At 37.7% G+C, this 24,401-nt stretch overlaps 1 protein-coding gene across 1 annotated transcript in view; it reads right to left on the bottom strand.

Annotated features, from left to right (window-relative positions):
- Window positions 1–24,401, bottom strand: part of tspan2.L (tetraspanin 2 L homeolog) — a 75,637-nt gene that overhangs the window by 22,928 nt on the left and 28,308 nt on the right. Inside the window, exon 2 of the mRNA XM_018246346.2 lies at window positions 13,365–13,476. Coding sequence (XP_018101835.1) covers window positions 13,365–13,476 — 112 coding nt within the window. The remainder of the gene's footprint in view (window positions 1–13,364; window positions 13,477–24,401) is intronic.

Below are 24,401 nucleotides of genomic sequence, written 5' to 3'. Positions count from 1 at the left end.
ACTGTGACTTGCAGCTTAAAGGGCACTTCGCTTTCATTAGCAAAACTATAATAACACATAAACCTGAACCCTAAAACCACCAGAAATGTGGAACTTTCCATAACCTGCCAAATTTTGTAAAAAGGATGTGGTATTTCGGGGGTGGGGCCATACAATAGGTGTGGTCCAAAAATGTCACCGCTCTACTCGAGGCAAATGTTTTTGTCCCTCTTTCTATTTTCCAAATGTTGGGAGGTATAATTCAAAAACTATAAAAAATAAAGTTGGTTAGAATTGGCCATTCTATAATACACTAAGGGGCAGATTTATCAAGGGTCAAAGTGAATTCAAGGGAATTTTCAAAGTAAAAAAATTAGAAATTAGAAGTAATTTTTTGGATACTTCGACCATCGAATAGGATACTACGATTCGAAGTAAAATAGTTTGAATATTCGATAATCGATGTACTGTCTCTTTAAAAAAACTTCGACTTCAATAGTTCGCCAAATGAAACCTTCCGAAGTGCTATGTTAGCCTGTGGGGACCTTCTAATGCATTTTTCTAAGTCTTTACACATCGAAGTAAAATCGTTTGATCGTACGCTAAACTCGTTTGAATTGTTTGATTCAAACGATTTAATCGTTGATCGAACAATTTTACTTCGATCGTTTGATGGCCAAATTCTGTGAAAAATCCTTCGACTTCGAAGTATTTTAATTCGATGGTTGAATTTCGAAATATTTTTTACTTCGAAATTCGAACCTTGATAATTCTGCCGCTAAAAGTTAATTTAAAGTGAACTACACCTTTAAGGTCCCATTTAAAGGGTTGGGTGGTTCACCTTTAAGTTAAAAACGACTTGCTCTGTGAGCTTACAATTTTATTTGTGTTACATTTTATTCTTTATCTTTCTATTCAGTCTCTTGAACAACCCCTTAAAGAGAAGACCTGGCTTACTGCCTTAAAGAACTGTTTTTCTGAAATATGGAGGAGGAAAATGATCAATTTTAGAAGAATAGTAAGAAATATAGTAACACTGAACAATTTAAAATCAATTTGTATTGTGCAGGTGGACTGCCTCTTTAAATGTATCGTTTTTACTAGATGAAAATCCATTCTCCATTGTTTCTTCTTATGTCAGTATGAATGTAATAAAATGAAAAAAGCAAAGGAGCAGGGAAATTCAAGAGAGAACTTGGATCTCTGAGATAGAGGCTGGTGGAAATCAATGGTTTCACTGAGTGCATGCACAGCAAACTCCAGATCGATACTGAGAGAATGATTAACGAAAGGATACATTTACATTTATCTAATTACATTTCCTGTGTTTTTTTCCAGCTTTTATGAATATAAAAAATGTTGCAGGGATTTTAAAGGGGAAACGGGAATTGGACTATCGATTGTGGAAGAAACTGAATTTATACTTTTTTTTCTATTTTAACAATCACTGATTTATATGCTGAAAAATTTAGATCTGGCGGAGCTTTCCGTTATGTTGTTTCCTATGGGGAAAAAAAGGTGGTCTTACACAATGATTCTCCGACCCAATTGGGCTAGCAGATTAAGGGGTAAATTTATCAAAGAGTGAAGTTCCGCCACTAGAGTGAAATTCCGCAGGTCACAATTCATTTCTATGGGATTTTGAAAGGCGTATTTATCAATGGGTGAAAGTGAAAGTTCACCCTTTGATAAATACGCCTTTAAAAATCCCATAGAAATTAATGGAAAGTGGCGGAATTTCACTCTAGTGGCGGAACTTCACTATTAACTTCACTGTTTGATAAATATACCACTAAGAGTTTACAAAGGGGTCCCACACTTTATGGCCACCTTCCTATTATTCAATTGTTCGTGCAGAACTGTGGCCCCTTTTCACTTCCTCATCTGCTGGTGTGCCATAAACTGGCTGAATTGGCACATTGGCAGAGACAGTTTTGTATTCTGCCCAATATTGGAATTGGCTGATATCTATAGTATCCATATCCATAACATGTGCAGGTCTATTTATCAAAATTCCTATTTGTGAAGTTTTAGAGGTTTTTTTCAAACATAGACCAATGACTGTATCTAAAAGTGTATACAGCACAGTATCTATACAACTCAACACCTAATATAAAACCCAGAGTCATAAATAAATGGTGGATATGTCAGTAAATGACAGTGGATTATTTTTCAGCAGAATTAACAGTCGTCTATTTTAAGGCAAAGCCACTAGAATCCATTCAGTCTGTAGGTAATTAGAAGAACCATTTCCTGATCTGGCTATTTGCTGTTTTCATTTGGCTTGTCTGTACTCACACTGCATCCAAGATGGAAAATGTGACAGCAGTTCTCTGCAAACACCACCACATATCAAAGGGATAAAGGGCATTCTGTGTGGTGCACTTCATAAAAAGAGACATTATTCCATCCCCTGGAATTTCACTTCTGTTACATGGGACTAATCAGAATTTGGAATAGTTAAGAGTAGTAGAAAAAATATCTTCTTTAACTGTATTATTGTATGGAACCTTAATTCAACCTAAAAAAACCTTCCTGTCTAAAAACAGAACCTGGTCCTCTTCAGCTGCTTCTTTACTTAAAGTCCCATCATTCCAAGTGTTCTGGATTGCCATAAAATGGAAAATCCCTTCATTATTAAATACTTTTTCCCCCAGACATGGGGGTAGGGATACATTGATTCACATTGTGGTAAAATTTGTACACGATATGAGGATTTAGCGAGGGATTCCAGGTGTAACGCAGAGTGTTCTAGGTTTTTGTAGTTAAGTATATAACTAATGTCTTTGTGTGTGTGTGTTTAACTGTATTAAAGCTTCTATCTTACTCACCAGACACCTTAATTGCTTTTGTATAGTTAGTACAGCAAGTTGGGGTTGTTTACGCTGAAGAAGGGGCTTAAGGGGTCATATGATAAATATGTAAACATTCCATATAAAAGAGGATCATATAATAATCTCTCTAATGCTTTATTTACTAGTAGGTTCCTTCCAGAAGACACAATGACATCCATCTGATTAGAAGAAATGAGGTTCTGTCTAAATATTTGGAAGGGGTTTTTTTACAGTGAGAGCTGTGAAGCTTAAGGGCAGAGACACACATGGAGATTAGTCGCCTGACGACAAATTGCCTCTTCTTCGGGTGACTAATCTCCCCACAAGTCGGCCATGGTATACATCAACTTAAATATCAAGTAGTTGATCATGTACCGAGTCTTAGACGTGGGGGAGATCGAGTGAAGTTACTTTTGAGAAAGGAGGCTATTTGGATTAGAAAGTTAGAGACATTAGCCCCACAGGGGCTGAATAGAGAATATGATCTCCAAGCAATTTTTCGCTAACTATTGTTTTAACTAGCTTTTAATGGTTTTTATTGTATTATGTCTTCCAGACCTTTATGGACAAAATGATCAGGGTTAACCTGTACAAAGTAAACAGTTTCCATTTCTTTTATTGATATTGTAACTTTACTGGATTGACAAGTGTAACATTTTGTATATAAATAATTGTAACAATGTGAAACCAGTAGGTGGCGTGGTGCTGCCTATAAAAGGCCAAATTGATAAGCTTGATAAAAGGCCACATCGGCCTGAAACGTTGCTGACCAGGTTTGCCATGAAATTTGGATAAAGGCATTTTTTTAAACGACAAGGTGCTGCACGAAGAATTTTTGTTTAATCTCCCCGCAATGCCTTCCCGCTGGCTAGAATCTATATAGCCGGCGGGATGGCACTCAGAGCACTTCGTTTTCCGAAGTCGCCCGAAGTTGACTCATGAGGAAACCTCGGGAACTTCGGAAAATGAAGCGCTGTTAGTGCCATCCCACCAGCGATTTATATTGTAGCTGGCGAGGAGGCAGTCAGGGAAATTAATCACCCAAAGAAGATGTGATTTGTCGCTGGGCGACTAAATCTCCCCGAATCTTCTCGTCTGTCTCTGCCCTAAGAAGGGGTTGGATAGCTTTTTAGCAAGTGAGGGAATACAGTGTTATTGAAGATAGCTCATAGTTGATCTAGGTTCTGGTTCAATTGCCATCTTAAATTCAGGAAGGAATGTTTCCCCCGTGGGGGAAGATAAAGAGGGCATGCAATAAGCAAGTGTTCAATCTGACACCCTTTAAGAGGGTGACAAATCTCCAAATACCATCACAGTCAGGTTTGCCTGCCAGTATAAAAAACAGAATTTAAAAATTATGCAAACGTACCTATACCTTTTAACATTGTAGTATATTGCAGTTGTGTAACAAGAGCACACCAGGCCCCCCCGCCAAAAGAATCTTTAGAGGGGCCCGGCACACCCGGACCGGCTCCCCCTCTCACTACATTGATTTTAATGCTATGGAGGAAGCAGACAGTCCGGCCCCCCCCCCCATGACACCGGGGTCTGCTTCCTCTATAGTTATGCCATTGGTATGTTGCCATGTAATATACTGCAGTGGGTTGGAAACTACATACCATTCGAAAACTGAATATTAATTAGATGCTTAATTAGTCACATCATATCCTCTTGGTCACATGACCATGCCAGTGCCCAAGCATGGGTGGACTTGGCTTAATTGTATCACAACATAAGAACATGGAGACATAATTGTGTTAGTGACTACATTATTGTAGATTCCTATTGATGACTCATGTGCCATCAACTGTACATTATTAAGTCTTTCTGTACCGCCAAAACATAGACAGAAGATGGCACTGTGTAAAGTACTTCTAGTTTCAGTTTAAAGGGTTTTCATGTGGCTTCACTGAACACAAAAGACTGGGTGAGTCTTTGCTTTTTTTTACAACAGATAAATGAAAGACTGAACACTGCAAAACCCTTGTCCTTTTATATGTGTCAAGGGAGGACCCCTGGCATAATGTGTTTTAAATCATTTAATTTAAAATCTCCATGTTGGTTCTTGACAAAATAATTGACCATTGTTCAATTTACCTTTAAAAAAGTATGGTGACAAGCTTTGGTTTAAATAATATATTTAAAAAAAACTTTACTGACCCAAGTTATAGTCTGTTGATGTTTAGTCCCTACATTTGCTGTTACTTCAAACAAAACACATTCAATTCCACAAATACCTTAGGACTGAAATGTCAGTGTTTATTTCATACCTTATCGTGCAGGATGTGGCAGTGAGCTGTGCAGTTTTTCTGTCTGGATGAAAACAGTAAGCTTTTACAGAAAGTCTGGGAAACCCATTATATCACATACCTTGCCCAGCATCTTTATTGCATAAACAGACTTTTTTCCCCTGGCCACTGGCAGTTTTAATTCTTCCCAAGAGACTATGCCCAATAGCCACATAGAAGGAACTACATGATATATTACAATAATAAACTTCTTGTAGCTCTGCATAATGAACTGTTATACATTCGATTATAACTGGCTGCCAAAGAATTGGAGGTGGCAAAGGAAATTATATGCAGCTTAGAGATACTTCATTTGAATCCCTTGTGCTTGTTTGACATGACCTGAGTGTGTGTGCACTGCAGACATTAAATATACATTTATTAGTCTCTGTATCGTTCAAAACCAATGAGAAATACCATTAATCTCTTCATCAAAAAACCAATCTTCCATCAATCTCTTCTGACACCTCAACAGCAATTGTTCAGAATCACAGCAGAGTATCAGCTACAGGTTAGCTATCCCTCTTGTACATAATAAAGTATATGGAAATGTCACAGTGATAAATCAACCCAATAAAATACAGGTCAATACTTTGGTTTTCCCTTGAAACATGAATCCACACATGATGTGCTGAGTCTGTGGGACAAACCCTGCCATTGCCAAGCATGTCAAAAATACAAATAAAAAACATTATCCACTTACAATACAAACAAACATTGAACTTGGAAATATGTTGAACACTATTGACAACCCATGTTGCTTTAGACTTAACTTTACAAGATTCTGTATATCATGACCTGGATGAATGAGAATCTCCATAGACAACCCAAATATTATTATTATTATAATATTGGCCACCCAAACATTTCCATAAGGAAATTACCACTACCTTAACAAGTTTAGCAATATTTTTTTTGTCTGTATCTGTACAGTACCTGTACAGTAACACCTATATAAAGATACAATAATATGCCTGTTACAATAACAGGCAATCCCTGGTGCATCTTATAAAACTTATTTTATGCTGGTTCATAATCATATTTCTGCAGTGCTTGAGTTCTTATCAAGGCATCTAATAACTATTTTCTTACATATAGTATAAAAATGGTCAGAATAGAGAAATATATACAGGTATGGACCCGTTATACAGAAAGCTCTGATTTACGGAAAGGCCGTCTCCGATAGACTCCATTTAATACAATTTTTTGAAATGCGTTTCCTTTTTCTCTGTAATAATAAAACAGTAGCTTGTACTTGATCCCAACTAAGATATAATTAATCCTTATTGGAAGCAAAACCAGCCTATTGGGTTTAATGTTTACATGATTTTCTAGTAGAATTTAGGTATGAAGATCCAAATTACGGAAATAGCCATTATCTGGAAAACCCCAGGTCCTGAACATTCTGGATAACAGATCCTATACCTGTAGTAGAATTATATGATCTACAGTCTCCCCAACACCCCACAAGCAGTGTTCCCTCTAATTCCTTCTCGGCTCTGTGCGCAAAAAACATTTTTTGTGCACATATTTTACACTTGTGTGCGCAGTTTTTAAAAACTGAGTGCTCACGTCAGAATTAATACAAAATTTTGTGTATTCACACAAAATTCTTTGTGCGCACCACACTTGTTCGTGCATGTGCAAAAACGTTTTTATGGCAAAAATAAGCATGAAACACAGAAAGAAATCGCCAGTGATCGGTCTAACCCACAATCTGGAGCAGAAATACTATGACCTGTTATTTACTTATGTTTTTACCACCAATAATACCAGTTACCACCAAAATGGCCCAAGTAAACATCTGCCCCAAAGGGAAATCTGCCCCAAAAGTAGGCCTATTCATTACTTACTACGGCATACAGAATATAAAGCATGGTCATAACACTTGTGGTCCTCCAAGCCAGTCAAAGCTTACTTTGCATATTTTTTATAATTATTATCTGCTTGTTACAACATATTAACATTATGTCAAATAAGTAAATGGAGATCATGGGCAGGCTGAGGGCTATAAAAAACACTTGGAGGGCTGATAAAATGATATACTATTTTATTGCCATTATTTTATGGTGTTCAGCTGAACTATTGTTTATTAAGACTTAAACTGAGCTTGTCAGCTATTGTAATTCTTAATTCCAAATGTTAGGCACCCCCAAGTGATTGTAGTTACTTACCTGAAACCCCAGGCTGGTGCTCCTATCAGCAGAAAACTGCACCGGCCCGGGGTTATATCAGTCAGGGAGCGCCATGGAGCGATCCACTTTAGTCTTCTTCTGTCTTCAAATTTCCCGGGGCAAACGCAGGCACAGTTGAATGAAATAGCTGACTTTTTAGTAACATTTGCAACCCCCAAGTGCTGCAAGCCTTTCCTTCTCCTTTAAACATTTTAGATTTTTCTACAGCGCAATAAAAATTCACTCTGATCACTTTGAGTCTGTTTCCATGTTTCAAGCCAAGAACATTGGTTTGTAAACAAAACAGTGAAGCCAAGTTCCCCTTCTCTAATGTTAGAATGTGTCAGAGCCCCACAAATACATTAATGAGTATGGGTCTGTCAACTACACCTATGGTTGTGTCAGCGCCGATCCGCGCCTTTATGCCGCCTGAGGCGGCCTTCCATTGCCGCCCCGACCCCTCCTCACGGCGCTCACATTTTCTGCGCAGGAGGGGGTCGGGGCGCTGCACGACGCTAGTGCAGAGAGCGCAATTGCGCTCTCTGCACTAGAAGAGCCGAATTTCCGGGTTGAAAACCGGAAATTCGGCTCTTAGTTACCAGGAGCGGCATTTTTGCCGCCCCTGGTAACCAGGGGGGCGCTGCCGCCTGAGGCGAGTGTCTCAACTCGCCTCATTGGTGGAGCGCCCCTGGGTTGTGTGATTTTTCTCCAAAGTTTACTTTAGATGGCTTTGGCTATTGTATTTTCCACAGCTTCCTGCCATTTTTACTTCCAGTGCTGCACTAAAAACTGAAATAATGTTATTAACAGGCATGAGGATACAAATGGCAAGAAGAAGTGACATAGACAAGTAATTAGAGCTTATTCGTGAATATAATTGCTATGGGGTTCTTGCCTTTTTCAGAACAAACTATATATCATCTGCTATAAGGAAATACACCTACAATTACATCAAATCACTTTTTATGATTGCAAAATACACATGCTGTACTAATACCCCTGCTGTCTGCTCTTACATTCATAGGTCACCAATAAAGATCTTTTAACAGACAAGGGGGGTGATTTATTAAATGATGAATCTTTCTAGATTCCCAGCAGTTCAATATTTGTCCAGTTAATTAAACCGTTCCTGACTGAGACATATATCAAAGTATATACTGGTGTCAGTTCATTAGAATCTTTATGAATGCTCTGAGCAGTCAATCACCACTGTATTCTATACCTGACCTCCTACACGAATAAACATCATCAGGCATCAAGGAATTAAACACAAAGCAAAAAGAACATTACTTCTGAATGTTTAGCATGGCCACCAATATCATAGTATATCTGACACTATACTGTAGCAACAGATGGATTCATGGAGGAAAGGAAAAACAGAGCATGCCTGAGAAATGTGTTGCAAAAACACAAAATGAGAAACCAATTGATTAGGTATACAGTAAAATAATGCAAAGATGTGGGCTACATCAGTAAAGCAACTTCTTCCTTTAGCAAAACTCAGTTCACTAGGAAACGGTCACTCACGTTAAAGGGGTGGTTCACCTTTAGATTAACTTTTATTATGTTTTAGAATTGCAAGTTCTAATCAACTTTTCAATTGGTCTTCATTATTTATATTTTATAGATTTTTTCATTACTTCTGGCTCTTTCCTTTTTGTTACTTTCTATTCAGGCCATCTCCTGTTCATATTCCAGTCTCTTAATCAAATCAGCGCATGGTTGCTAAGGTTATTTGGACCCTAGCAACTAGATTGCTGAATGGGCAAACCTGGGAGCTGCTGAATATAAAGCTAAACAACTCAAAAACCACAAATAATAAAAAATGAAAACCAGGTGCAAATTGTCTCACTTTCTATGTCATAATAATAGTTAACTCAAAGGTGAACATCCTCTTTAATGGCCAATCGACTGCAAAACTTTAAGGGATTACTATCCTTCTTGGATGTTTCCTGGTAAAATGCATTGTGCTCTAGTGATCTGATCCTCTTTGACCAGGCTAAAAGTATAGAGTTCCCTTTGTGTGTTGATTCTATAGGTGCTGTAAATTACCCAATGTAATCTCAGGTGTTGCCTCTTCCCTTGTTAGGTAAACTGTGGCTGCTTGTAATTGCAGTAGGTACAATTACACTTCTAGGAAGATGTTTGTAATTTTTGTAATTGATAAGTTGTACCTATTGTTTGTACTTTGCACTGTTTTAAAATGAATCCAAGGGAGAACAGGGTAGTGAGTGATAATCGTGAACCAAACTGCAGACCATGGCACGATACCCCGTTTCTGGTTTTATCCTCATAGCAAAATTAATGTTACTTTTATAATGATTCAACCTTTTTCCCAAATTATGCTGATACTGTGCACTAGTGCCAGGGTTCGGCATGTGGTTGATCGGATAGACAAATCATTGGGTGGGCCTGGGCATGACCCAGCTGTCTTAGTGCATATCGGTACTAATAACACAAAATAAATGGTAGATGGAAGACCTTAAAGAGTGATTTCAGGGATCTAGTCTCTAAGATCAAGGAAAGGTCTTCCAATGTAATTTTTTTCTGAAATTTTGCCCGTGCCACGTGCAAGTTTAGGAAAACAGCGGGAGTTTAGGGAGCAAAATGCGTGGCTCAAGTCTTGGTGTAGGAAGGAAGGGTTTGTGTTCCTAGAGCACTGGGCTGATTTTTCATTGGGGTACAAACTATACAGTCGTGACGGTTTGCACCTCAATGGAAGGGGGTCCGCGGTGCTAGGAGAAAGAATGGCTAAGAGGTTGGAGGAGTGTTTAAACTAGGCAAAGGGGGGGGGTGGGTGAGATAAAGAATTATGGGGAAGCTAGGGTAGACGGGGCAGTGGGGTTAGTAAGGGGTCATGGGGGAGGAGTGAGGGGGGCATACAGTTTACCAGTTAAGGAGGTCCCTCTGTTACAAGGAAAACAGAATAATACTAACTTAACATATAATTCTCCACTAAGTAATGCAAATTTCAAAAGTAAAAGTAGTAACCTCCGCTGTATGCTGGCAAATGCACAGAGACCTGGTGGGATGAAACATGTGACTGGATTGTGAATTTAAATGGTTACACCCTTTTTAGGAGGGACAGAGGGATTAAAAAGGGTGGAGGAGTGTGTTTGTATGTAAAGCCTGAATTAAAGCCATGCGCTAAAGAAATAACAATAGCTGGCACTGGTGAGGGTGTATGCTATAAACCACCTCGTATAAGTGTCGAGTATGAAGCCCAGCTACTCTTGCAGATACAAGCGGCTTCAAAGCTAGATAAAGTTGTTGCTATGGGTGACTTCAATTATCCAGACATTGACTGGGGTAATGGGGTTGCTAAAACAGAAAAAGCTAGTAGGTTTGTAAATATGCTGAATGACAACTTTTTATTCCAGCTCGTTCAAGAACCTACTAGGAATAACTCTCTTTTGGACCTTGTAATAACTAACAATACTGAACTCATCTCTAACATTTGTGTGGGTGAGCATTTAGGGAATAGTAACATGGTCTCCTTTGAGATTCTGTTGCAGAAGCAATTCTATAAGGGAGTAACTTAAACACTAAATTTCAGACGTGCAAACTTTGACAGTATAAGGGCATCTCTGCAACATATTAAGTGGGAAATGCCTTTCACAGGGTTAAACACAGAACAAAAATGGGAAGTCTTTAAAATGCTGCTTAATAAATATTCTTGTCAGTATATTCCACTTGTAAGCAAGGAACGTCAATGCAAAGCAAAACCTTTTTGGTTCAATAGAAGAGTTGGTGTTGAGGTTGGTAAGAAAAGACGTGTTTTTAAGGCTTTCAAGTTAGCTGGTACAGCCAAAACATTTCTTAGGTACAAGGAGGCCAATAAATCATGCAAAGAAGCTATAAGGCAAGCTAAAATTGTTATAGATAAGGATATTGCAGCAAGCAGTAAAAAAAATCCAAAATTATTTTTTAAATATGTTAGTAAAAAAATTAAGCAGGAAGGGGTGGGACCCTTACTATCAGAGGTGATGTTGTTATGGCTGATTCAGTTAATGCCTTTAAGAATGGCTTGGATGATTTTTTGGACAGACATAATATCAAAGGCTATTCTTATACTAAACTCTATAGTTAGTATAGTTATAGGTATATAGAATTTAATTAAAAGTAGGGAGGTGTGTGTGTATGGATGCTGGGTTTTCATTTGGAGGGGTTGAACTTGATGGACTTTGTCTTTTTTCAACCCAATTTAACTATGTAACTATGTAACTATGTGCAAACTGCAAGGGAGTGCCAGGAGGTAAACAACATAATCTCTATATCAAAAAAGGAAATAAACCTCAAAATGAACTTTAAATATGACACATATTGTGTTGCTTATGTTAAGGCAAAGTGATCATTCCCATTTTCCATTTATTTTTGACCTACAGTTTTCCAGTTTAGTATTTCAATTGCTATCCAGTTTTTGGGGTAAGAGATTTTGATGTTAAATAGGAGAAATATTTATTGTGTGTGAGGAGGTAGGATTCTGACAAGCTTTTTTTAGTGAAGAAAAAAGATGATTAAAAATAATACAATTAAATAATAAATAAAGAGGGATAATATATTGGCCCTGTATAATGATAAGTGTATATAACTTATAGTAAACCTTTAAATCTATAAAGAAACCTATAGTACTATAACAGAAAATCGCTGAAATAACCCTGCAAATGTGGAAAAGATTTATTGCATTTAATCACGATTATTTATTTAATAAGCTGCAAATTCATCATTAGTCACAAACATTTTAGCAAGCAGTTACTATTTACGCTCTGTTAAACTTTTATGACCCTTTAAGATTCAACAATTTATATTCTGCGCCCTTGCTGAGCTCTTAACACCCCATAAAGCAAAGTGATGTTTTACAGTTCAAAGCAATCCAGGCAACTGACACATGTACCTGCATTGATCAATGTGTCAATTTTTTAAAACATTTCCTCGACAGTCAGGAAAGTGCTAATAAATGGGGAAAATATTCTGAATGCATATAGACAAATAGAAAGCAGAAGCCATCTATAACTATTACTGGAATGAACATTTGGTTTCTCTCTGCTCTCTCTTTTATGTAAATATTTTATTGGATATGCTCTTTTAGGTTAAAGTGTACACCACTTAGAATTGTTACATATGTTTAGTATGGCAAGGAATTATTTCTTAATTACAAGAGAAATCTGTATTCATTATAATGCAAAGAAAATACTAACATTACACTAGGGAGCCTATTACTTGTCATGACTGCCCGAGCAATCATCAAGGAAACCCGTGTAAGCTTCTTAATCATGCTAGGTTTAGGGCCGGAAAAACTCTTAATTTTCCCCGAATGGATTTTTGTAATGAAGAAAAACTTTGGCAGCTTTAAGGTGAAAAGTATAAAAATTGCAGAGTTTTTCGGCAAGCCAAGCTCCAGCAGCAGAGCTTGAGCAATCATAAATAAGCCCTTAGATGTTAAAATTTGAAGGTGCAGGTTAATCCCAGTACCAAAGAAAAATTCTAAAAATAAAGTATGATGTGTTTACTTGTATAGGATGACATTACATTTAAACACGCTTGTAATGTAAAATATACCACTTCAACTTGTTGTATTCTCAGTGATCAACACAATGCTCTGGAGCCCCAGAGGTCATACAGACAGCTGTGGGTTTATAATCTCTTATGCTACCAAAATAACAAAGATGCAAGTACAGTAAGGGAGTTATTTATCAAGGTAGAGTTTGTGAGGTTTTTCTAACCCGAATAAACTGTAATGTTATTTATGAAAAAACAGAATGTAAAAAAACTAAAGTAAATGCAATCTAGGAAAAACTTGAATACTCAAATTGATTGAGTTTTCCAGTGCAAACCAGCAAAAAAATTCCAAAAAATCATGAAGTCTATAAACATCTTCAAATGGTTTCTCTGCCATTGACTTTTACAGTACATGACATTGACAGGTTTTAGCTGGAGTATTGTCGGATTCATGCTTTTTGCAGCTTCAGGGCATAATAAATCTCGAAATATTCAAGTTTTTTTTTATACCGAAAACATTTTTCAGGAAAAAAACCCAACTGAACCTTTAATAAATAAACCCCTTAATGTGAACAATTTATTGGACTTACCCATAAAAAACGATGATCTGAAATCTTCATCTTCATCTTCTAAAACTGCATCTCTTAATTCTCCACCAAATCGAAGCCATAAACCAATACCAGTTACAGCTGATCCTGCCAGCTAGCAAAGGGAAAAGAAGACAGATGTACTGTTGCTAATGTAACACTAGGCATGGTTCAACATGATCTAAAATTAATAAAAATAAGCAAAAAGGTTTAGATTGAGCACAAAGCAAAATTATTTCTCAATTAAAAAATTAAATGTAGAGCATTCCTATAACGGATTGCAGTGTAAACCCCTGTTTACAATCCCCAATTACCAGCAAGAATGAGGTCTGCACTGCCATAAACCAGTAATAATCCAAATGTTATTTTTATTACTTAAAAATGGAATCCATTTGTCCACCAAATATTTAGATGTAAAAGATTAAACTAGTACCTGTGTTCAGCTTGACTTTAATTGGTGCAATGGCTTAATTTTAATGACTCATTTGTAAAGACCATCTAGGTAATTTCAGAATCAACAGCCCAAAAAAGATATAGGAAAGTTTGTCTGATTTTTTACTTCATTGCTGGTGCTGAAACATTTGGAGGAGATTAGTTGCCTGCAGAAGAGGAGATTTGTTGCAGCATGTAATCTGATCGTCTAGGATTGTCCTAAAAAACATAGATGGACTTTCCTAGGTAATTTTGGGCTGTTGACTAATCTCCTAGTCTCATATTGCCTTTAAGGGCAGGGGCACACAAAGCTACTGGGGGAGATTAGTCGCCCAGTGACAAATTACTTTCTTCTTTGGGCGACTTATCTCCCCGTACTGCCTCCCCGCCGGCTAGAATCTAAATCGCCAGCGGAATGGAACTAAGATGACTTTGGTAGCGTGAAGTTTCCTCGTGAGGCAACTTCGGGAGACTTTGGAAAACAAAGTGCTCCAAGTGCCATCTCACCAGCGATCTAGATTCTAGCCGGCGGGAATGCTTTTCGGGAGATTAGTCGCCCAAAGAAGAGGCAATTTGTGTCCAGGCAACCAAATCTCCCCGAATCTAAGTGTGTTCCCTTAACCTTAATGTAAACTATGTAACTGTCATACCAATCAGTTTAAAGAAAGATTCTGCAAATCCTCTACCTGCAGTGTCATATAGTGTATAGAATAGTAAAGGTGTAAACAAAACTCACTGGCAACCTGTTGTACAAATAATGTAACCATCTAAAAACCTAAACAGATTTTTAAAAGCAATTAATTGTACAGGTATAGTATCCTATCCAAACACCTAGAATGCTCCAAATGATGGAACTCCCTTAATATCCATTTAAAGAAAATAATTTTTTTAATGATTTTCTTTATAATAAAACAATACCTTGTACTTGATGGTATTGGTGGTGAAACAATCATATTGGGTTTATTTAATGTTTAAGTGATTTTTATGGCATACGGTATGGTGATCCAAATGACAGAAAAAACTCTTATCTGTAAAACCCCAAGTCCCTAGCATTCTACATAATAGAAATCCTTTTATGGGGTCCACGATTGGCCTGATTCTTCCCTTTGTTCATAACAATGTAATAGACATATAAAAACACAATCCTGCTAGATTTCCTAGAATCAGTAAAACCACACTAAAGCTAATGTTTAATTGGCTGTCTTGTTGAGATTAGAAAGCTCCTTCTTATCTTAAAGGGGTTGTTCACCTTCCAACACTTTTTTTCAGTTCAGTTGGTTTCAGATTGTTCACCAGAAATAAAGACTTTTTCCAATTACTTTCTATTTTATATTTGTCACTGTTTTTCTAAAATTGAAGTATAAAGTTTCATTTTTCACCTTCTTATTTCTTTCTAAAGCAGCTCGGGGGGTCGCCATTCTATAAACAGTTCTAAATTGATACATTTAGCTGATAAATTTCTTATCTTTGTCTCTGCTGAGCAGAATACCTGTGTTTCCCCTTTAATAAAAAAAGAAAATACTAATTCCCCAAGTATAAATGCATTATCCAAATCATGATACAAAAATCTATATTTATTATGAATTAATTAGCCAGTAAAAAAAAATACCCAAACACATAAAAACAAAGCAATCTCTCTTTTGGAGGGGCCTTTCAGTTGATACAAATATTGCTGACTTTACAGCAACACCATTTAAATAGATTTTAGCAAAACACTGTTGTCTCCTGTTTTATGGCATGCTTGACCTAGTGGGAGAATGCAAAATTTAGTGTTATTGATTATATGCTGATGGTTGGGTTAAAAGTAAACACATAATAACTGTTAATGGTATAATGAAAATTATCAATCAAAATTTATAGCAGGTAATTTACTCAAGAGAAAGAGCATGCCTATTATTACTTATTTAAAAAGCACTAAGCCAAGGTCTGGCAGCACTATGCACCTCGCATTGGATAAATAATCCATAGGGCAGGCAGTTTTGGTTCTCCCTAACTTGTTCCTCCCTGACTTCCTTTCCCTGTCCTGCCCCTCATGATACAGTGGTGCCAAATGTGGGAAGAGTTGTATTCATAGGGAAAATGCAGGAGTGCAGAGATCTGAGGAAATTCTACCTGCACAGGTTGCATAGTGCTATAAATATGGCGTATTAAGCCCATTCTTTGCAATTTACACCCTGCCCTGCAGGTGAATGACCCCTATAATGTCCCATTAATGAATGAATTCTAAAAAATCAGGCCCCGGATTTACTAACCGGCTGCCCCTAGGCCAGCTCTGCTCTACGCCCCCTTCCCCTGTTGGTTCCCTCCCCCTCCGCAGTCCCCTCCCCTTCTGGGTTCCATCCCCCTCTGCTGTCCCCTTCCAGGCACCGTCCCCTTCCCCCTGCCAGGCCCCATCCCGTCCACACCCCTTCCCCCTGCCAGGCGCCGTCCCCTTCCTCCTGCTGCACGTGCGTTCAATATCACACGCAAGTCTTATTAGTTGGGCACAGCACTGGAGACTGATGTGCGTCTCTAGGGCTAGTAGCTAGTTGTGATGCAGCTGGGTGGCATGCCTCCTCTCAAATTCTGTGGTCCTAGGCCCGGGACTTTGTGGCCTTGCCACAAATCGGGCATGGTAACAATAGAGCTAAAATACAACATATGCTTCTATATTAATACTAAAATGTAAACAAAACTATAATGGAAATCCACCTGCCACTACTGGAACAGGCGTTATTTTTCCAAAAATATGCATGTAGGCATTTTTGAGTCTATATTAAATGACAGTAGGCATTTCCAGTTTTCTGTGCTTTATTTGTCTGATGAAGGAAAAAAGTCATCAAGGAGCTGCATATAAAATCCGTGGTGTATCTTACTTGTCACCATCAATGTCATAAAGCAAAACGGTACTGATGTTTTCCTTGCTAAAAAGGAAATAGTCGAGAGCATATGTGTATTTACCATATAGGCACTCAAGAGCTTGTGCCTCGGACAGCAGCTTTAAAAGGGCATCCCTCAGATATCTATATGGTAAAAAAAAACAACTTTATGAAACCCCTACCAATTCCCCTGCTACTGGTTATTTTCCTATCAAATCTACCAGCAGTGGTGGAGGGTCCCTAAAGCAACGCACAGCGGATGTGACATCACATTGCAATGTGACGCCACATTCACTGTTGTCACGCAAAGAGGCGCTCACAGGTAAAGTGCCTAGGGCAGCACTGGACCTGAATACACTATTGGTCACTAGTACCATATAATCCAGTCTGCCGCACAAATACAACGTTCTATAATGTTTTACAAAGTAATTAATAAAAAAAAATACAATGTCATCTATATTGATACATAATGTTATCAGGTACATAAACTGTAAGTTTTCATTTTGAAGACAGTAACCTTTATTTTTTTTAGCATTCTACTACAAGGTTTATAGTTAATGTTTTTTTTTTGTGGTTTGTGTTAGTGTGTCTCCCTGGTGATACTAATATTGCTCATATTTTTCCACAATACATCTTTCCAATATCTTTAATGTATCCTATAATTTTGAATTGTGCACCACGCCTTTAGTCTGTGGTTAACATATAAAGGGTTAGCAATTTGTAGGATTTCTACCAGTCTCTGCCAGCCTTTCCAACCACACAATGCTGCCTGCCACAATGCTTCTCCAATCACAGTATAAAAGCTATAGCCTTTATTGTTGAAATTACCTTTCAACCTAACGGTAATCAGAGTTCCCAATTCTCACAAATTTATGCATTTTAAAATACAAAGATTTTTTTTCTGTTAAACTATTATTTAACATATATTTTGTAATATATAGTGGCAAGAATTGTAGGATTTTAGATTATAAAGTTTAAAAGTAGGTTTACAATTGAATACAGATCCATTGTCATGGCTGGAACACCTGCTTTTTAACCACAGTTTGTGGGACCAGACCACGTGGGAATCGGCTTGCTTTCCTCAAAAAAGGACAACAGAGCAGACTGAAATAAACCAAAATATGTTTTTCTCATCAGACCAACTATTCCTGCACAGAAGCTTTGTCCCAACAATATTTTAGAATCTTTTCTACTAACCATGTAAGAAAAGAAGACATTAACAGGAGTTAAATGCTGTTTTTATGTGTTTCTCATTGCAGAATTTACAGTATGTGATTTACAGCAAATAAATCATCTTTAAATCTGAATTGATTTGCATTTGCAACTGGTGTGTCTAAAAGGCTGCGAGGTCTTACTTCCTGGCAGGAGGGGGAATTGATGTAGAGCTTTTAGCAAGTGGAAAATACTAATGTAAATATAATAAATAATTTACAGTCGTATAAAGCAGGGAGGGTGTACTATGCTTGTCTGGTTAATACAGCACTGAGGAATAAAGCAAAACTATACTGTCTTAAAATATATTTTTTGAAAATGTAATCTAAATGTTAAACCTTTCACCCATGGCTGTTGTGCCTATTTTTATAAAATAAACTACCTAGGGACTTTTTTTTCTTTTCAGATACCATGAGGGCATCATCTTTCCTGCAGTGCCTCGATGCATGTGTATTATACTCCTGCAGGATCAACATTGCCTTTAGTTCTTCTGCCTTTGAAATGTCTTTCAGATCTCAGATTGGGCATTTCTATTTTTTTTTAACCCAAGACCCCCTTATAAAGGAAGGTAGCATTATAATTATGATATAAGATATTATTTCTGTTATGACAGAACAGTTGACACAAAGGGATGTTAAAGTTTTTGGGATTCTTTAAGGTAAGTTGACTTTTGATCAATCAAAGCTGATGTAGATAAGTGGGCCTATAGCGAGTGTTTGAATTTTAGAAAAGTCTAACCCCCATATGCAATAAAAGGCACAACGTTTGCCCAGGAACAGTCCCCCATAGGAACTAATAGGATCTTTGCTTTTAAAGAAGTGACCAGTCAATTCTACCTTCTGATTGGTTGTTATGGGTTACTGCTCCTAGGCAAACTTAGTGCATTTTAAGACATAACCCCAAAAAGTCTTTGCATGTAATTCCAGAGAAGGAGAAGATCAGAAGCCAGAGCATATGGAGCTTGAAGTATATTTTGGGGACAGAGATATAGTGATTAATTTGTTGTTAAGGGCCATGAATGTGAGTTTTAGTATTTTGATTGCATTTAATTAAAGAGGAAATGTGTAGCTAGTGAGATTAATTGCATGAGAAAGGAGCTGATACGGCATGGTGAGATAGGTGGATTCGATTGGACAGACGGGCCCTATACATGGATCAATTTCCGGAGGGAGCTTTGTTGGCCCATAAGTAAGCTAACAAATACATTTCCTTTAATAAATTAGAATATTCATTATTAGTGTATACTCACAGCATGACATTTAGGAATATAGATTTTAGAAATACAGTATAGTTTAAGTTAATTAGTTTATTTAGGAATATAATTTAAGCGAATTCTGGGTAGCTAAAATCACTCTTCCGATATATAGTTTTTGCAATTACATAGGTCAAACATCCCTGGTTAGAATAATGGTGCTCATGGGCATCCACAGAAAATTTTCCAGGGGGAGCAAGGAAGAAAAAATATTACACAAATTACTTGTACCCACATTTTAGTTTCCACACAAACCTAACAACAGCTTTTCTATAAATATATAGAGTAGTAAGTGTTGCACATGTGTAGCACTGCCATTCTGTTAGTGACACAAACTCCTTGTTTGCCAGGACAACATTTGGTATTTTCTACTTTCTTAACAAAATTACTGGCCAGAGGTTTGTAGAATGTTATTCCTTTTCTTTCCCACGCTTGGCCAATCATTTAATTTTGCTTAATCACCTGATTTATGCTTAATGTGCTCCTAAATGTTACAGGAGTGGGATCCTTTTTCCGGAAACCCATTATCCAAGAAGCTTCGAATTATGGAAAGTCCATCTCTCATACACTTCATTTTATTCAACTAATCCAATTTTTTAAAAATGATTTCCTTTTTTTCTGTAATAATAAAAGTTTCCTGTACTTGATTCAAGCTAAGATATAGTTATTGGAAGCAAAACCATCCTATTGGGTTTATTTAATATTTACATGATTTTCTAGTAGACTTGATGTATGAAGATCCAAATTACAGAAAGATCCATTATCCAGAAAACCCCAGGTCCCAAGCATTCTGGATAACAGGTCCCATAACCGTATAAGGATTTTACAGGGATATCACTTGCTAAGGTAAAAAAATACATAGTCTGGGTTATCATGTTTGGTTTTACAGATGGTCCTCGGGAACAACTCACAAACGGCACATGATACCAGCACCACCAGCAGTTTCCTCGGTACCAAATACCGATGCACCTCAGTCTAGGCACCACATCCTCAGGAAACAGCAGTAAGTATGGGGCATGTCAATTCCACCAGTGATGCCCCCCTTTCATCCGCTGCACTTTCACCAGTGGTGCTTTCAGCCACCGTAGTTCCACCAGTGGTTCCTCCCCTTCCAAAATATGGTGTTATACACAGGAACTCATTTAAGCCACTGGTAGACCCTGCATTCCTTTTCATTCTATCCCTCATACTGCAAATGCCGGGGTCTGCAGGCCGCACGGGGTCTAACGGAATGGAAAAGAATGCAGCATTCATCATGCAACTTACATGTGGCCATGTTTATGCTGCCATATTCCCTTTTCTTTCTCATTCTTTCACCATAATTCCTTTACTTTACCATATTCCCCTCCGCTTCCCTTGATTCAATGTGGCGCATTAAGGGGGCAGGAAGGAATTTTTCCCTCTAGTGAAGGAAATTCGCTTTTCAGAGGTTTTTTGCCTTCCTTGCGATCAAAAAGCACAGTTTATCTAATTATTAATAAAGCTGTGGATTACACAGATTAACCACAAAGTCATTGTGTGTATCTTTAATGTGGGTATTGGGCTAGGGATTTGGCAAGGATAACATATAGAGGGGGAGGGACAGAAGTCAGAAATAGTCTCTTATAGAGCAGGAAATGGTCGCATTGGTTATGTTTCTCTTTGGTTCCTAACAATGAAACTGAAACAACATATAACTGCTGTCAGTCCTACTATCCTCCATAGGATTTATAGGAACCTATGTAAAACTGAGAGCCAATAAACATCCTTCCCAAATCTCACCCTAACTGGCCTTTGGACAACTCTTCCCTTTGGGCCTTTGGAACAGGGCTGGCCCCAAAGTTTAGAACAGCCCTGATAGTCTGTGTTGGTTTAAGGAAGCCATGGAAATTGAATATTTAGAGAGAAAACCAGTTACATGCAGATCTGCAACCAAATTCTGTTTTGGAATCATCATCTCATGCTCTTTTACCTTAGTTGTCTAGAATTCCCTGGAATTAGGAAGGAATCTACTAATTTAGCCTCTTCAGTAGATGATAAAGGCAAGTTATACTGGGTTGCAGCTGGATTAGGTGGGATATTTATATAGACTTGACACTGCCCAGCCTTTATCACACCCATTTATTAGTGTAAGAAGGTATAATCTATAGAGGTTTTATGAAACAGATGTTGAGACACATGAACACTGGGTTGAACATAGCTAGCTGTACTGTATGGAGGAAGGTTATACAAGCTAAAAGTGCATTACACAATTCCCTCTGTAAAAAGCTGATAAAGCAACAGGGTAATACTGAGACTGTGGGTGGTTAAATGACAGCAAGACCAGCAGTTTAGACATACAGTATGAATGAGGGTATTATAGATAAAGGGTTCACGCAGGCAATTGGTTGGCGGAAGTGATGTCATGCGCACAGTGTAGGGGGCGTGTTTAGGTCAGGTGCCTAGGGTGGCATCGGACTTAAATACAGCCCTAGGAGAGAAACAAATTATCTGAAATTAAATGTTAGTAACTTAAAATATTCCATATCATGAAATCTTTACGAGTAGTAAAGGGAACCAACAGCACTGCTTGTGGGATTTATTTCAGAACATGGAATAGTACATTAGCTCTGATCACTGTTTTCAAGTGATATCTATTGTTAATGTGGCTACACTTTTGAACAAGTTAAGCCTATTGTGTGTATGTCAGAGCACTGGAACGAGATACCTGTACTTGGATTCTTTCTGGCACATCTAGATAAGTACACCAAAAGGGATTACAGCAGAGTTCTGGTAAGCCCAGAGGAATGCCCAAGATGACAGTTTTATGGTATTTGCACCATTTTAGGGGCCCCTAACTACTCAAAAGTGCTGCACATTATACTTCATGTTTGTAACTCAACACAATACCTTTTAAAAAAAAAAAAATACCAATTTTTAAGATACTATCTAGGCGGTTTTTATTGTGTAGCATAGTGGGATGTCTAAGCAGTTACTGAATGAAGCAACATTGCAGTGAGTTGGGACAAAGTGTATCATTTACGTTATATAAATACTTGAAGTCATATGGTGTCTGAGCAGCACATTACATTTTCACAGACAACACAAAGACAAAGTAGGTATGATAATAAAAACATTTTCACCAGATGTAATTACCTAGAACAGTGTCAACTGGCCCAACGGGATACCAGGAGAACTCCCGGTGGGCCCAGGTGTCAGTGGGCCCTCATGCTGCTAAACATTTGGCATATTTCATGGTCATTCTTTATTTCTATGAGAACAAAAAAAAAATAAATAGATGGAATAATAGATAGATAGTAGATACATAGTATTATATTATGTAAAGAAAAGAGACTAGAAGAATAGAGGTTGAGCGAGAAGAGGAAGAATAATAGTACTGGTCTAAGGTTTTTGGGTGGGCTCCTGCTGTCCCAGTCTGACACTGATGATCATGTGGTGGGGTAAGTGCCTTCTCCGTCAGGGTCCCGGGCTGTGCCATTACAGATGCACATGGGCAAGATAGGCATGAAGTACAAGTCCGGGGGGGGGGGGCAGAAGCCCAACTAGTTAATAGAAGTAGTTGCACAAAATGTTAACATCGCAGTCCTTCTATTGTTAAAGGAGAAGGAAAGCTATGGAGGCATTTTATTGCCAATAGATTAGCTTCAATAGTGCAAGCTAGAATGCTATATTTATTCTGTAGAATGTTTTACCATACCTGAGTAAAAAGCTCTAGAAACTCTCTGTTTGTTTAGGATAGGAGCTGCAGTATTAACGTGGTGTGACATCACTTCCTGCCTGAGTCTCTCCCTCCTCTGGGCTCAGATTACAGTAGAGAAGGGAGGGACGGGGGTGGGGAGAGGAGCAAACTGAGCATGCTCTTGCCCAGGGCAATGAGGTTTAAGCTGAAGGCAGGAAGTCTGATACAGAAGCCCATGTGTACACAATAGAAGGAAAGAAATGCAGTGTTTCTTTTGACAGGGGACTCCGAGCAGCACTACTTTGGGGGTTTACTGGTATATTTAGATGGATCTTTCTGATAAGGCTTACTTAGTTTTAACCTTTCCTTCTCCTTTAAGGTATATCATGCAATGCCAAGGATTTATCTTTGAGACTATATGTACCCTTTAGGAATAAAGAGTGGTAGGAGCCTTAACATTTACATTTGTTAAGTGCTACAGTTTCCTGTGAACTTGTAAAACAGGAAATTAAATACTGGTTGGTAATGAACACTCCCGGTGCCTTTCAGCAGTTCTGAATCTACTTCTATTGTTTTTCTTTCATTCTTGGGAACCAGGAGACAGGAAAGCCGCTAAGAGTGTTTTTCAAATTCTTTCATAACAATTTTGGGCCTCATAAATTCCAAGAGACACACACAAATATATATATATATATAAAATTCACAGTCTGTAGCACTCCCAAGTGTGAGTAAATGCCTAGGTGCTGGTTAAAACATAAACAGCAAAATGATCAAAAAAACCGCACAACCAGGACTTTCGTAAATGTTGAAAAAACAAAAATGTACTTTATTTTCGACGTAAGTGTTGAAAAAACAAAAATTTACTTTATTTTCGACGTTTCTTGAAGACGGCTTAAGTTAGGAGCCGAAACGTCGAAAATAAAGTAAATTTTTGTTTTTTCAACACTTACGAAAGTCCTGGTTGTGCGTTTTTTTTTTATCATTTTGCTATATATATATATATATATATATAGATATATATATATCTATATCTATATATATATATAAAGTCAAATACAAGAGTCCTCTGCACTCAACCCATTATCAATATATTTAAGACAGCGACATTTTGTGCATACTGCTACTAAAAAATGCCTTACCCTTTAAACAAAACAGGGATTGTTTGTCCATATATTGCAATATATTTAAGCTGGCCAACTACGTCAAAGTCATCCCATATCTGGCCAGTCCTATGCTCAATTTTATCTGATTCATTAAGAATTCTGTTGGAGGTTTACTTTGAAAGCAGCAAGTTAAGTTGCAGGTAAAACCAAGTCCCTTTGTAAAATGTATAATGAAGCAACAGAATTCTTAATGAATCAGATAAAATTGAGCATAGGACTGGCCAGATATGGGATGACTTTGACGTAGTTGGCCAGCTTAAATATATTGCAATATATGGACAAACAATCCCTATTTTGTTTAAAGGGTAAGGCAATTTTTAATAGCATTTTGCACAAAATGTCTTTGTCTTAAATATATTGATAATGGGTTGAGTGCAGAGGACTCTTGTATTTGACTATATGTATTTTGTGGTCACAGCCTCATTGCACCCCCGCCTAATGGTTTTAAAAAATAGTGGTGAGCAC

Source organism: Xenopus laevis, chromosome 2L (assembly GCF_017654675.1).
Source record: "Xenopus laevis strain J_2021 chromosome 2L, Xenopus_laevis_v10.1, whole genome shotgun sequence".
NCBI lineage: Eukaryota > Metazoa > Chordata > Amphibia > Anura > Pipidae > Xenopus > Xenopus laevis.
Note: the sequence above shows the minus strand (reverse complement) of the source record. Positions and strands in the feature narration are given on the sequence as shown.